Here is a 14,466-nt window from a genome sequence, read left to right as displayed (position 1 = left end):
AGGTTTAAAAAAAAAATTATTTCTGTACACTACAGTCACCACGGCACCCTATAGTTTCTCCTTTTTCTCCTAACCGTCGGTCGAATGACTGGGGGGCAGAGCCAGAGGGGGAGCTATATGGACAGCTTTTGCTGTGCTCTCTTTGCCATTTCCTGTTAGGGAAGAGAATATTCCCACAAGTTAGGATGAAGCCGTGGACCGGACACACACCGTAGGAGAATGAAATTTATCAGGTAAGCATAAATTCAGTTTTTTTATGCAAACTGTACTGTATAGTGCTTAGATACATGGCAGTGCACTGAGTACAATCCATATAAACAAGTTTTATTCATGTATATACAGGTTAAACGTTGAGCTTAAAGGGACATTAAACCCAATAATTTTCTTTCATGATTCAAGTAGAGAATACAATTTTGAACAACATTCCAATTTACATATATTATCTAATTTGCTTCATTATTTAGCTCTCAGCAATGCACATGGATGAGCCATCAGCAGCTACTGAGCCTATCTAGATATGCTTTTCAGCAAAGTATATCAAGAGAATGAAGCAAATTAGATAATAGAAGTAAATTAGAAAGTTGTTTAAAATGGTATGCTCTTTCTAAATCATGAAAGAAAAAATGTGGGTTTCATGTCCCTTTAATTTACAGTGACTTCTGTATTCCTTAACTTGTGGAACACTGCACAATCTAAGTGTGACCTTACGGCATATAGACATTCCTTATTTATTTGCACGTTTTAATACTAAGTGTATACAATTCACAGTTGGGGTGAGAGGCCTCTCTATACGAGTCTTGCTGTTCGGGAGTTTCTGAAACCAGCTGATTTATGTTACTGCTGTAATAATTAAATTGCGAATCCTGCACATACCTGCCTGGTGGTGAGCTTTATTGTTAAGCCCACGGCACACTAGCAAGTAATTTGTATAAGCCTCCTCGCTAAGTATTACACTGCTTTGCAGGTTGCTGAAAATCTTATAACAAAAGTATACAATATGTAACTTTTTAATTGATCAATAGCAACCGATACAAAGCTAGTTGCGAGTCATTGGTAACACTGTAACTTAACATTTGAATACACGGTAACTCCTGTGGTTTCATTTATATACATTCGCTCCATTTTAGATTTTGGGCTGTACATATGACGGCAGAGATATACCTCTAATCTGCGGAGCAATGAATATTCTAACTGTGACCCATGGGCACACTAACAAGTAATTTGTATAAGCCTCTTTGCTAAGTATTACACTCCTTTGGAGGTTGCTGAAAATTATATAATAAAAGTATACGATATGTAACTTTTTAACTAATCAATAGCAACCGATACATAGTTAGTTGCGAGTTGTTGGTTACACAGTAACTTTACGTTTGAATACACGGTAACTCCTGTGGTTTCATTTATATACACACGCTCCATTCTAGATATTGGGCTGTACAAATGATGGCGGAGATATACCTCTAATCTGTGGAGCAATGAATATTCTAACTGTGACCCACGGACACACTAACAAGTAATTTGTAAATATAAATGCAAACTACACGTAACTTACAAGGTATCAATACCTAGCCATACTACTACTGTTGCAGTACTCTACCACATATGGGTACAATTTATTTTAGTATCCATATAATACTCAGTGAGGTATACAATATACGAGTACACACTTTGACTGATTAGTGGCCCCTAACAGGTTGGCCTCAATTTTGCAGGGATTTTAGCCCACAGCAGATTACAAACATACCTTTACCATTAAGATTTACCACAAATCCTCTTTAGGTGGGAGTTACTATCCATGATATCAATTCAGGATAAGAATTTGTAACTATCCACCATTTTCACTACATAGTTTGAAAACATCTTTTACTTGCTGCAACTGTTTTTTTTTTGCGTGTAACCCTTTTTAAATAAAACTAATAAAGTTGATATATTTTAAAACCTATGTACACTAAGCCCATACATATGAGGGCAGAGTGATTTTCTGGTTAGTATCCTGTCCAGCTGTCTTGCTGGGATTATTCTTGTACATACATATACATCTCTAATGATGTGTGTATATATATATATATATATATATATATACTGTATATGTCTATATTAGTGAACATATGTATTTAGATGTTTTTACAGACATATATACACATATAAAAACATAAATATATACAGGTGAAACTCGAAAAATTAGAATATTGTGCAAAAGTTAATTTATTTCACTAATGCAACTTAAAAGGTGAAACTAATATATGAGATAAACTTATTACATGCAAAGCAAGATAGTTCAAGCCATGATTTGTCATAATTGTTATGATTATGGCTTACAGCTCGTGAAAACCCCAAATCCACAATCTCTGAAAATTAGAATATTACATGCAATCAATAAAACAAGGATTGTACATAGAACAATATCTATAAGCATGCATACTGTATGTACTCAGTACTTGGTTTGGGCCCCTTTTGCCGCAATTACTGCCTCAATGTGGCGTGGCATGGAAGCTATCAGCCTGTGGCACTGCTGAGGTGTTATGGAAGACCAGGGTGCTTCAATAGCTGCCTTCAGCTCTTCTGCATTGTTCGGTCTCATGTCTCTCATCTTTCTCTTGGCAATGCCCCATAGATTCTCTATGGGGTTCAGGTCAGGCGAGTTTGCTGGCCAATCAAGCACAGTAATTCCACGGTTTTGGTGCTTTTGGCAGTGGGGGCAGGTGCCAAGTCCTGCTGGAAAATGAAGTCAGCATCCCCATAGAGCTCGTCTGTGGAAGGAAGCATGAAGTGCTCCAAAATCTCCTGGTAGACTGCTGGGTTGACCCTGGACTTAATGAAGTACAGTGGACTAACACCAGCAGATGACATGGCTCCCCAAATCAACACAGACTATGGAAACTTCACACTGGACTTCAAGCATGTTGCAGTGTGTGCCTCTCCATTCTTCCTCCATACTCTGTGCCCTTGGTTTCCAAATGAGATGCAAAATTTGCTCTCATCAGAAAAGAGGACTTTGGACCACTGAGCAACAGACCAGGTCTGTTTTTCTTTAGCCCAGGTAAGACGCTTCTGACGTTGTTTGTTGTTCAGGAGTGGCTTGAGAAGAGGAATACGAAATTTGAAGCCCATGTCCAGGAATCCGTCTGTGTGTGGTGGCTCTTGATGCACTGACTCCAGCCTCAGTCCACTCCTTGTGAAAGTCCCCAACAGTTTTGAATGGCCTTTTCCTGACAATCCTCTCCAGGCTGCGGTCATCCCTGCTGCTTGTGCACCTTTTTCTTCCACACTTTTCCCTTCCACATAACTTTCTATTAATGTGCTTTGATACAGCACTTTGGGAACATCCAACTTCTTTTGCAATTACCTTTTGAGGCTTTCCCTCCTTATGGAGGGTGTCAATGATGGTTTTCTGCACAACTGTCAGGTCAGCAGTCTTTCCCATGATTGTGATTCCTACTGAACCAGACTGAAAGACCATTTAAAGGCGCAGGAACCCTTTGCATGTGTTATGGCTTAAATAGCTGATTAGAGTGGGACACTTTGAGCCTAGAATATTGCACCTTTTCACAATATTGTAATTTTCTGAGATTATGGATTTGGGGTTTTCATGAGCTGTAAGCCATGATCATCACAATTATGACAAATCACGGCTTGAACTATCTTGCTTTGCATGTAATGAGTCTCTCTCATATATTAGTTTCACCTTTTAAGTTGCATTAGTGAAATAAATTAACTTTTGCACGATATTCTAATTTTTCGAGGTTCACCTGTATGTATTCATATACAGACATATATATATATATATATATATATATATATATATATATATATATATATATATATATATACGTGCTTTGGAGCATTTTGCTGTTAAGTAGATGAAAACATGAAAAAAAAACATATTTAGGCAATATTCATATTTAATAAAGGTTTTAACTATGTATTTACTGTAAATAGTTCACATTCCAATGTTCTGTACATAGGGGAATATGTTCTTTTGTATTTTTAAATAGATATTCCTGTATATATATCTGTATATATTTATACCTTTATGTATAATCATCTATATAAATCACTGGTTTTCAAACCCGTCTGTAGGCCTCCCCAATGGTCCAGGTTTTCAGGATTACCTTGGATGAGAGAAGGTAAAATAACCATGTGCACTAATCAGCTGATTTTTTCACCTGTGCTCCAGTTCAGATAACCTCAAAATGTGGCCTGTTAGGGAGGCCTGAGGACAGGTTTGAAAACCAGTGATATATATATATATATATATTATATTTGTTTAAAAAAAACATCCGATATGTATTTATGAATAAATAGAACATATTTCATTACGTAAAGAACATTGGAATATGAAATATTCATATTTTCATGACGGGTTAGCACTAATGAGAATATGTGATGGTGTTTGCGTGAGAGTGGGGTCTTAGTTTTTTTTTTCTTCCAAATTTATTTTCTCCATTGACGTCTATGGGGGAGTACGTGAATGCGCACAGAATATTCTATGTTTGTATTTTTGCACTAGTCGGGTTACTTTCAGAGCACAAATCTTAATTCTAGTGGAGTTATCGCTATAGCAGAAACACAAAATACCACTCAATTTGTAATCTAGCCCTAAATGTTTTAAAAACAAACTATCATAATTATTATACCTTTTTTAGAGTCCAACTATGCTGTGCTGCTTTTATGTTTTTAAACAAAATAAAAATATGAATCCTAGACATGCCCTATTGTAACAGTCCTCTATTGAAACAAAAATATATGGGCTATTTAGAATATAAAATTACCTTCTCAATGTTTGAGTCATTAGTAGTAGCTCTCTTAATAAGAGGCAATAATGCTAATTAGTAATTGATATCTGTTAGGTTTGCAGATTACATGAGTCACATGTTGGCATCCTGCCCATGTTAGAGTTAACGGAACAAGAAACCCTACATTTTTTTCCTTATTGCAAAGTAGAACTCAAGTACAATAAAGCATCCATTACCTTATATGTTTAAATTGTTTTATCTTTGCACAAATTTATTTCAAAAAGTAAGTTTTTTTTCAAACCCACAGTTGAACTATACGAATCCTATTACAGTGGCTTATTACTCTGACATATGTTCACTGAGAAGCTGGTAGTATCATCACTTATAGGCTGATTCTATAAAATTATCCAGCTTGCGGCTCTGATCCTTAAGGGCTTAATGACCAGCGCCGTACAGGGTACCCAACTGTAGTGAAAACATCTCAGTTTAGTTTGTATTTGCTATAGACTGAGAATGTATATCAGTGCCGAGTGCTCATCTGTTAACTTGACTCTACCCTGTGAGAGTCTTTATTACAGAGTGCTTCATTACTTTACATCTCTCTGAAACTTCCACATTCCGTACTTTTTCTTAGTAAATTCAGTGAGTTTAGCAAGATGATTTTTCGGCCTATCAGTGATGACACTACCAGCTTCTCAGTGAACACATGTCAGAGCCGTAAGCCACTATAATAGGATTCATATAGTTTACTCTGTGTCCTTCTCTGCATCGGTTAGCGATGATGCCGATCGTTGGTGGTGTGGGAGGATCAGTAGGGAGGCGGGTGGGCAGCTGCAGAACTGCAGAAAAAAAATCCATACTAAGAGATGGAGGGAGACCCCTAGAGTGGAGAGGGGGAATTAGAGGGTAGCAAAAAAGATCATTGGGGGGGGGGCAACTACACTAGAGATTTATTTATTTTTATGTAAATAAAGGCATAAATGGATAGAAAACTGGGTACTGGCAGACAGCTGCCAGTACCTAAGATTATGGAAACTAGTTAGAGGGCTGAGGGTTAGAGAGCATTTTGGTAGGGATCAGGGAGGTGGGAAGGTAAGGGGGTAATCCTTCACTGTAGAAAATAATAATAATAATAAAAAAGGACTAAAACTTCACATTGACAAACTGTCTGACAGTACCTAAGATGGTGGTAACCAGTGGGGGGTGAAAGAAGGAAAACAGCTGTTCAGGGTGGGAGGAATCAGGAAGGTAATCTTTACACTACAGCTAAACTTAACCTTACAAGCTACCTGATTAACCCCTTAACTGCCAGGAATTTCAGAAGTGTAATGCGCAACTGCAATTAACACCCTTCTAATTACCAAAAAGAAATGGCAAAACCATGCATGTCTGCTATTTCTGAACAAAGGGGATCCAAGAGAAGCTTTTGCATTATTTTGTGTTATGACTGCACAAGCGGTATGTAAATGATTTCAGTGAGAACCCCAAAGTTTGTGAAAAAGTTAACAATTTTTTAAATATGATTGCATTTTGCAGTGAAACGGTGGCATGAAATATACCAAAATGGGCCTAGATCAATACCTTGGTTTGCCTACAAAAAAAAAACAAGACTCTATTTCTGTTTAAATGGAGTGATGGAAAAATGCTAAAAATTTCTCTGGTCTTTTGGACAAGTTTTAAACTAAAATGCCCGATTAAATAAGGGTATTGTAAATTTTGAATCTTTACTTGAATGCACGTCTAGATAAATCAGTGAGACTTGCAGATGTAAAATGTTTAAAGAATATAATGAGGGTTGTGCAAGAACTTAAGACGTAACCAGTGAACTCTGCTATCCAGCCTTCTTTCTGAAACTGTCAGGGTATTTCACATAGTAAACATACAAAATGCAATATAGTTTGTAGAAATTGTTATGCAGAGTATAATCCTATTTTGTTAAAAATACACTGAAGTATTCAAAGTACAATCAGAATTTGTAAAAATCACAATCCTTAATACCATCTCTAGAGAAGTAAAATATCCCTCTTATATTTTACAAAATAATGTAATATCTATCAGGAATTAATAAATAATTTTTTATCTGACTTGAGTTACTGAGAAAAAGACCAAAGTGTCAACCAGGTTTGGCAACGCAGAAATAGTGGAATAACTGTACAATGAAAAAAATCTGCATCACAATTAATTTTAGATGTACCATAAGTGACCCTCTATAAAAACCTGAATACCAAATGGTTTGTTTTAGCATTTCTTTTAAATCCTGGAGCTTAATGGTGTTAAGAAACATTTTTAGAAATGGTCATATATTGTATTTACAGTTCCATGTATATTTTAAAGTATATTGCCGTAAAGTTAATAATATAATCAACTTTTACATTTAGGTGATGGAGGTAATGATGTGAGCATGATCCAAGCAGCTGATTGTGGCATTGGCATAGAAGGAAAGGTAATCTTATACTGAAATATACCATAATTTATGTTTGCTCTTTGGCTACGCAATAATACCAGCCGCTATACTTGTAAAGCCTTGTGTTTCCACAAAACTCCCTGAAATTGCGGACAGTGTTCTTCTGCAAATGGGGACTTTAATGGCTCCAATGTTGGGTGGATGATAGCTGTCTAGAACAGCCTAAGGGGTCAATCTACCAATCATAATATACCTTCATAAAATACAACTTTGCTAGGGACGTGTGTTTTTGTTATAATTGAATTTATTATCTCACATAGAGCAATGGTCCATTTACACACACACACATTATCCCAAAAACACACACACTCCCTTGATAAGCATATATATATTTCCAAAGTCACCTTACCTATAGAATATGTTTTACCTCACAAATAAATGTATGTTTCACCATTACATGTAAGCACCCAGACAAATCATCTTCCTTCACTTATGTTCAAATGCTACTTGAGTTGCTCATTTTTAAACAACCCACTGTATGTTTACCAACAGTAACCTTAATGCATATCTTATTTTATAAACTTACAGTAAGAAATACTGCATTTTCTTAAAAGCAAAGGGAAGCCATTATTTGTTAAATACTTTAAAAGTAGAGTGAATACAGCAATAAGCAAGAAAATCCATTATAACAACTATGGGTCATCTGTTAGATTACCCAACTTCCATTTTGATTAACATATGAACTCACATTTTTTTACATTTGTGTCCAGTACATATATGTAAACTATTTTTACTTCTTTTTTTATATAGAATACATAACATATGTATTCAAAAAACATATGGATTCTTTCTTTCTTATTGCTTGGCTATATGTGAAGAATACACCTAGCTTAAACGCTTTTCAGATACATAGAGGCTTTAAAGGGACAGTAAACCTAAAAAATAATGTTATATAATTCTGCACATAGTGCAGAATTATATAACATTATTTTTTAGGTTTACTGTCCCTTTAAGCAAGCCTAAGTCCCACATATACAGCTTAGTTGCCTCATGTTTAAATCAAGCTATTACTGTTGAACTGTTATGCCTCTATTTCAAGCAAAACTGTGTACATTCATACAAAAAATCAAATTGAATTTATAATATAATTTATTTTATAAAGGTGGTAAGAGTCCACGATCCATTACTCCTGGGAATTACCTTCCCTTCCACTAGGAGGAGGCACAGATTCCCAAATCCCAAGAGCTCATTAAAACCCCTCCCACCTCTATGGTAGTTATTCTTATCTTTGACTCTGCTGGAGGAAGGTGAAGACTGAAGATGTACGAATGATTTCTTCGTTGAGAGGTGTTCTCAGATTGATTTGAGGCCCGTTTCCGCTATGAATACAGTGTTTGTCAGAGGGAAGTTAAGGAGTACAGGTCGTGACTAATTTTTTCTTTCCCATGAGAATTTTAGTAACTGACCTCCCATGTATGTCGCAGGGACTTGTCTTGTGCCTCTTTCTACTGGGTCTACAGATTACTCCTATATTATATCCTCTGCTCATATGATTTCAGTAATGGACTGGTTTCCTATTAGTGTTTCTAGCAGGAGTATGTTATTGGTAAGCGCTGTTAGTTTTCTCAAACATTAACCTTGGGCAACATAATATATGTTTATATATGGCATTGGGACAGATCATTATTATATTACCCCTCGTTTATTTGAAAAGCTGGTTGGCATTTATAGGGGGCATGTTTTTATTTTATATTTGTTGCCCCTCAGAAACACAAAATGTTTTTGTTTTTGGCGCATGTGTGTGCCCAAAGGTGTGCTTGTGCATGTTTGCAGGTGCGCACGTGGGAGAGTTCCCTTACTTATGGGCCTTTTTTTGGTGCGCATCCTCCTTTAGGTGGTTCACCTTTTTTTAGATTAACCTTTCTTAGGTGGGGGTAATGTAATACCTCTCTTTCGGCTAGATTACAAATTTTGCGTTATGGTGCGGTACGGCTATACCGCTGAAAGATTGACCATTGCGCGTGGAATGGCAGGTAACACATATTACGAGTCGCCGCGGTATAGCTATACCTCAAGCATTTTAGCCTTAACTCAATCCCCTATTCCACACTCAAAAAATTACGTTTGAGTGCAGGATTTTTTATAGCGCCGTATTACAGGTTGTGCAGTCCGGCTAAAATGCTTGCTTTACAGCCTATACCGACATGATCCATTCCGCAATCTGGGACCAGTAGTTATGGTTATCTCCGCATGTACCTTGCTAGGTCAGGGGATCCTTAAGCAGAATTTGTGGGTGCTTTGATAGCCTCTTTATCTTTTCTGCTTGTTTATGTGTTTTATTCTTCTGGTTCTTTTTTCCAAAGTGGTTTCAAGTTCAGGCAAAATGCATTTTCAGCCTTTCTCTTTGCTTCAGTCTGGCTTCTGAGAGTGTTTTTTTTTTGTACATTAGGCTTGAATGATCAGTAGCCTAGGCTTCTTTCTTTTAGGACTATTTCAACCCTCATACTACTGGGATGGTTTTTGGAGTCTTTAGTTGAGACTCTGGCTCTGAGACATGTGTCTAGGAAGCTTTCTTTATAGGGTCTGTTATTCCTTAATGTTTTTAGGATATGGCTTCTTCTGCTATATTTCAGAATTTCTTTGTACAGGTTGGTATGAATAAGGGCTTATCTCCTGGTCTATTGAAAGGTCAGTTTTCTGCTCTTTTCTGTTTTTTGTTTTTTTTCATTAGGAAGATTGCTTAGCTTTCTGATTTTTATGGGGTTTTTTTATTCAGGTTTTTGCCCCATATTCAGCTTGATTTTCCTATTTTGCCATCTTGAGGTTTGGGTTTGGTTTGATGTTTTGCCAGCTTCTCCATTTGAGCCTATGCATAGGGTAGTTTTTGAGCTTTCTTTTATGGAAGCTTTTGTTCCCTTTGGCAATCTCTTTTGGTTTTTAGAGTTTCTGGGTTATCTGTCCTCTCCTTATCTTTTTATATTTTTGTATGAGGTGATTTTTGGGAATTTGTTGTTCCTTTTTCTCTCATGTTGATTATTTTAAGAGCCTTCTAGTTCTATGTTGTGGCTACTGAAATTTTCAGAGAAACTTTGGTTTGTTTGCTTTCCTGTTTTTATGCAGGGTCGAAAAGCAAGTGCTTTCTCTTGATTTTTGTTTGAAGCTTATGTTTTTATTTGATATGCTTGGAGGTGAGAGAGCCTCCACCTTAAGTTTTTTTCTGCTCTTTTTTTCCCAGTTCAGTTCCCTCTTCTTGGGTTTTCTGGAATGAGACGTCTGTTGACCTTTTTTTGGCTAGCAGCCTCTTGGTCTCTACTTGCTTAATTTTCTTTATTTTCTTCCATGTTTTTGCTTTTTTGGTGGCAGTGTTTGGCAGGAAGTTCTTTTTTGCCTGATGGTTATTTTATGCATTCTTTTTAGTATAGTATCTCTTTTTTTGGAGGGTTATGGATATAGTTTCCTTATGGAAAAAAAGATGTTTTCTAACCCGTCGTACTTTTTTTCATTACTTGCGGACTCTCCACAGCCTTGGTGTTGGTTCCCAGGTGTGATGGATTGTGGACTTTATCACCTTTATGAAAGAAAACATAATTTATGCTTACGAGACCCCATCCTGTTTTATTTTTTTATTGATAGTTTTTTCTTTTATGGCTCATATATTTTTTTGCTCTTTTTTTCTTTTCCTACTTCTTTTTGCTTTTTTATACGTCAGACTAACTACCATAGGGGTGGGAGGGGTTATATAGCGCTCTTGGGGTTTGGGAATTTATGCCTCCTCCTAGTGGCAGGGAAGTTACTGCCCAGGAGTAATGGATCGTGCACTCTTACCACCGTGAAGGAAATTAATTTATATTTTAGTATTTGGATAGAACATACAATTTTAAACAATTTTCCAATTTACCTATTTTATCAAATTTGCTTCATTATCTTGTTATCCTTTGCTGAAGGAACATCATTGCACTATTGGCAGCTAGCTGAACACTTCTAGTTAGCTAATCAAAAGAGACATATGTGTGCAGGCACCAATCAGCAGCTAGCTCCCACTAGTGTATGATATGTGCATATTATTTTTCAACAAGGGATACCAAGAGAACGAAGCACATTTGAAAATAGAAGTGAATTTAAAAGTGTTTTAAAATTATGTTTTATCTGAATCATGTAAGTTGAATTTTGACTTTCCTACACCTTTAATTAGAAGAAACGTCATCACTACATCTCATAGGCTACAGTGATAAATCTGTCTTGCATGCTCTCCTCTCTTAATTCCCTTGCCTTCCTTATTTGTATAATATTTTTATTTTTCTACCATTAACTGTGCAAATTAACATTTCTCCCCTTATAGGAAGGCAAACAAGCCTCTCTTGCAGCTGATTTTTCCATCACACAGTTTAAGCACATTGGCAGGTTGTTAATGGTTCACGGACGGAACAGTTACAAAAGATCTGCGGCACTGGGTCAGTTTGTCATCCATAGAGGCCTTATTATTTCCACTATGCAGGTAAAGTTGTGCAATGTTTACATAAAGGTCCATAAGTCTCCTTTTAAAATTTTAATTAAAGGGACACTGAACCCAAATATTTTCTTTCATGATTCAGATAGAGCATGCAATTTAAAGCAATTTTCTAATTTACTCATATTATCAATTTTTCTTCGTTCTTGCTATTTTTATTGTTTTTCACCTGGGTAGCGCTTGCTGATTGGATGGCTACATTTAGACACCCAGGTACTGAACCGAAAATGGACCATCTTGTAAGCTTTCATTCCAGCTTTTTAAAATAAAGATATCAAGAGAACAAAGAAAAATGTATAACATGAGTAAACTAGAAAGTTGCTTAAAATTGCATGCTATATCTGAATCATGAAAGTTTAATTTTGACTATACTATCCCTTTAAAAGTACAGTTACACTCATATAACCATAATACAATCTTATTTGTGACAGCACCATCCACATTATAAAAAAATGGATGGGATGGTGTCAAACCCCAATATTAGAATAATATAAAACAAATCCCAGCACAAAAATGAGAAATGTAGTCACAACTGTAACAGAAAGCCTATTTATTATTCCATAAGCAAAGATTAAACAAAGTCAGAAATGAATAACTGCACATGGGCCCCAACCATTCACACACTCATACAAACCAAACTCCAAAACATGGACCCCCAAGGCATCCCAAGGGGGACCTCAGTCAACAGCTGTCCAGGGTTAATAGCAGAAGCCAGCTTATTAGTATAGAATAGATCAACATGAGAAAGCTCAAGGTATTTAGCCACAAGCATATAAACAGTCACTTATTAATATCTGTTGTTGTTATGCATGCATCAATCTTAGGTAAATAGCCAGCAATTTTCCTTCTATTTAGAGAGTCAGAGACACATATATTAATGTGTAATAGGATCAAGTCCTTCTTGTTAACAAGTGTGTAGCTACCAAAGATATCCACTCTCATTTGTAATCTATCACTGCAAAGTATAGGGCATCATAAGCACTTTACCCACTATATATACACTCAGTAAATGGCACAGTTCCAAGCACCAACACAGTATTTGCAAGACCCCCATATACTTGCAGTTTTGTATAAGAACTTTTAATCTAAGCGAAGTGGAAAGACCAATTTCCTCAATAGTATAGAAGACTGCAGCTTCTAATCTGTCCACATTTGCAGCTTCTAATTCGTGCCCGATAATGTCCACAACTTTGTGGTAAGCTACACACGTGTAACGTCTCTGACTCTTGCTCCAGCTGTTGACATCAGAATTACTCCAATTCCGACGTGCATTTTGGGACTCCGCCCTTTCTCAAGGAGTTTATTGTAAGCAGCACCTTTGCAGTATAAGTGAATATTAGTGGATCATGATTGGAGGAATCTTTTAATAATAACAATCACACACCCACTTGCTCCACCAATCAGACACACAAAATCCGTATCTAACAAGGTGCTCATTGCTACTTTCTATTATTGTAAAGGAACATATCTTAAAATGTCTGCAAATTGATAATCCGAATAGTTAACAAAGTACATGAAACATAATGTCATATTAATATTGACAAAACATGTATAGCCTGACAATCATGAATGTGCATTATGGCACCTAGTCAATATATATGAAAAGAATATCTAATGAAAGAAATCCAACCCACCTCAGCCCTTCAATCATAGAATAAATGTACCCCAAGAGATTTCCCTATTAAGCCCTCTAGAGGATAATGTATCAAGTCTCCTTTTCCATTGTGCTTCTTTTTTTAAAAGAAGAATCTGTCTATTACCCCCACAGAGGCGGTACTCCATCCACAATCTGGAAACGCAACTGACTCTTGTCATGTCCAGCAACCGTAAAATGATGAGCCACTGGTGCATCTTCATCCAATTTGCCAATTGCCACCTTGTGTTGGCGTATCCTATCCTTGGCATGCTGGGTTGTTTCACCCACATATGCCAGGCCACATGGGCATTTAATGACTGGAGCCAGGGTTAGAGACGCTACACGTGTGTAGCTTACCACGGAGTTATGGACATTATCGGGAGGCGGATTAGAAGCTGCAAATCTGGACACTAACAGGCGGCAGATTAGAAGCTGCAAGTGTCTCCCATACTATTGAGGACATTGGTCTTTCCACTTCCCTTAGATTCAAAGTTCTTCTACAAAACCGCAAGTATATGGGGGTCTTTCAAACACTGTTGGTGCTGGAGTGTATATAGCGGGTAAAGTGCTTATGATGCCCTATACTTTGCAGTGACGGATTACAAATGAGGGAGATTGGATATTGTTGGTAGCCACACACTTGTTAACAAGGACTTGATCCTATTATACATTAATATATGTCTCTCTGACGCTCTAAATAGAAGGGAATGAAAATTGCTGGCTATTTACCTAAGATTGATGCATGCATAACAACAACAAATATTAACAAGTGACTGTTTATATGCTTGTGGCTAAATACCTTGAGCTTTCTCATCTTGATCTATTCTATACTAATAAGCCTGACCTGCTATTAACCCTGGACAGCTGTTGACTGAGGTCTTCATTGGGATGCCTTGGGGGGTCCATGTTTTGGTGTTGGGTTTGTATGAGTGTGTGAATGGTTGGGGCCCATGTATAGTATTCCATTTTTGACTTTGTTTATTCTTTGCTTATGGAATAATAAATAGACTTTCTGTTACAGTTGTAACTGCATTTCTCATTTTTGTGCTAGGATTTATTTTATATTATACTCATATAAACACTATCTGCTAAAAAAATATTTTTAAAACATTATAAGGGCTCAAAGATATATGGTAAAATGTGTTTGACAAAAAAAGGGCTTTAACATGTATATGCACACGTC

General features: G+C 36.6%; 1 protein-coding gene across 2 annotated transcripts in view; it reads left to right on the top strand.

Annotated features, from left to right (window-relative positions):
• ATP9B (ATPase phospholipid transporting 9B (putative)) overlaps window positions 1–14,466 on the top strand; it is a 1,400,042-nt gene that overhangs the window by 1,234,409 nt on the left and 151,167 nt on the right. For both annotated transcript variants that reach the window (XM_053714846.1, XM_053714845.1), the window contains exons 23-24: window positions 7,115–7,179; window positions 11,480–11,635. In XM_053714846.1, the coding sequence (XP_053570821.1) occupies window positions 7,115–7,179; window positions 11,480–11,635 (221 nt within the window). The remainder of the gene's footprint in view (window positions 1–7,114; window positions 7,180–11,479; window positions 11,636–14,466) is intronic.

This window comes from Bombina bombina, chromosome 5, assembly GCF_027579735.1.
Source record: "Bombina bombina isolate aBomBom1 chromosome 5, aBomBom1.pri, whole genome shotgun sequence".
Taxonomy (NCBI): domain Eukaryota; kingdom Metazoa; phylum Chordata; class Amphibia; order Anura; family Bombinatoridae; genus Bombina; species Bombina bombina.
This window is presented reverse-complemented; position numbering and strand designations above follow the sequence as displayed.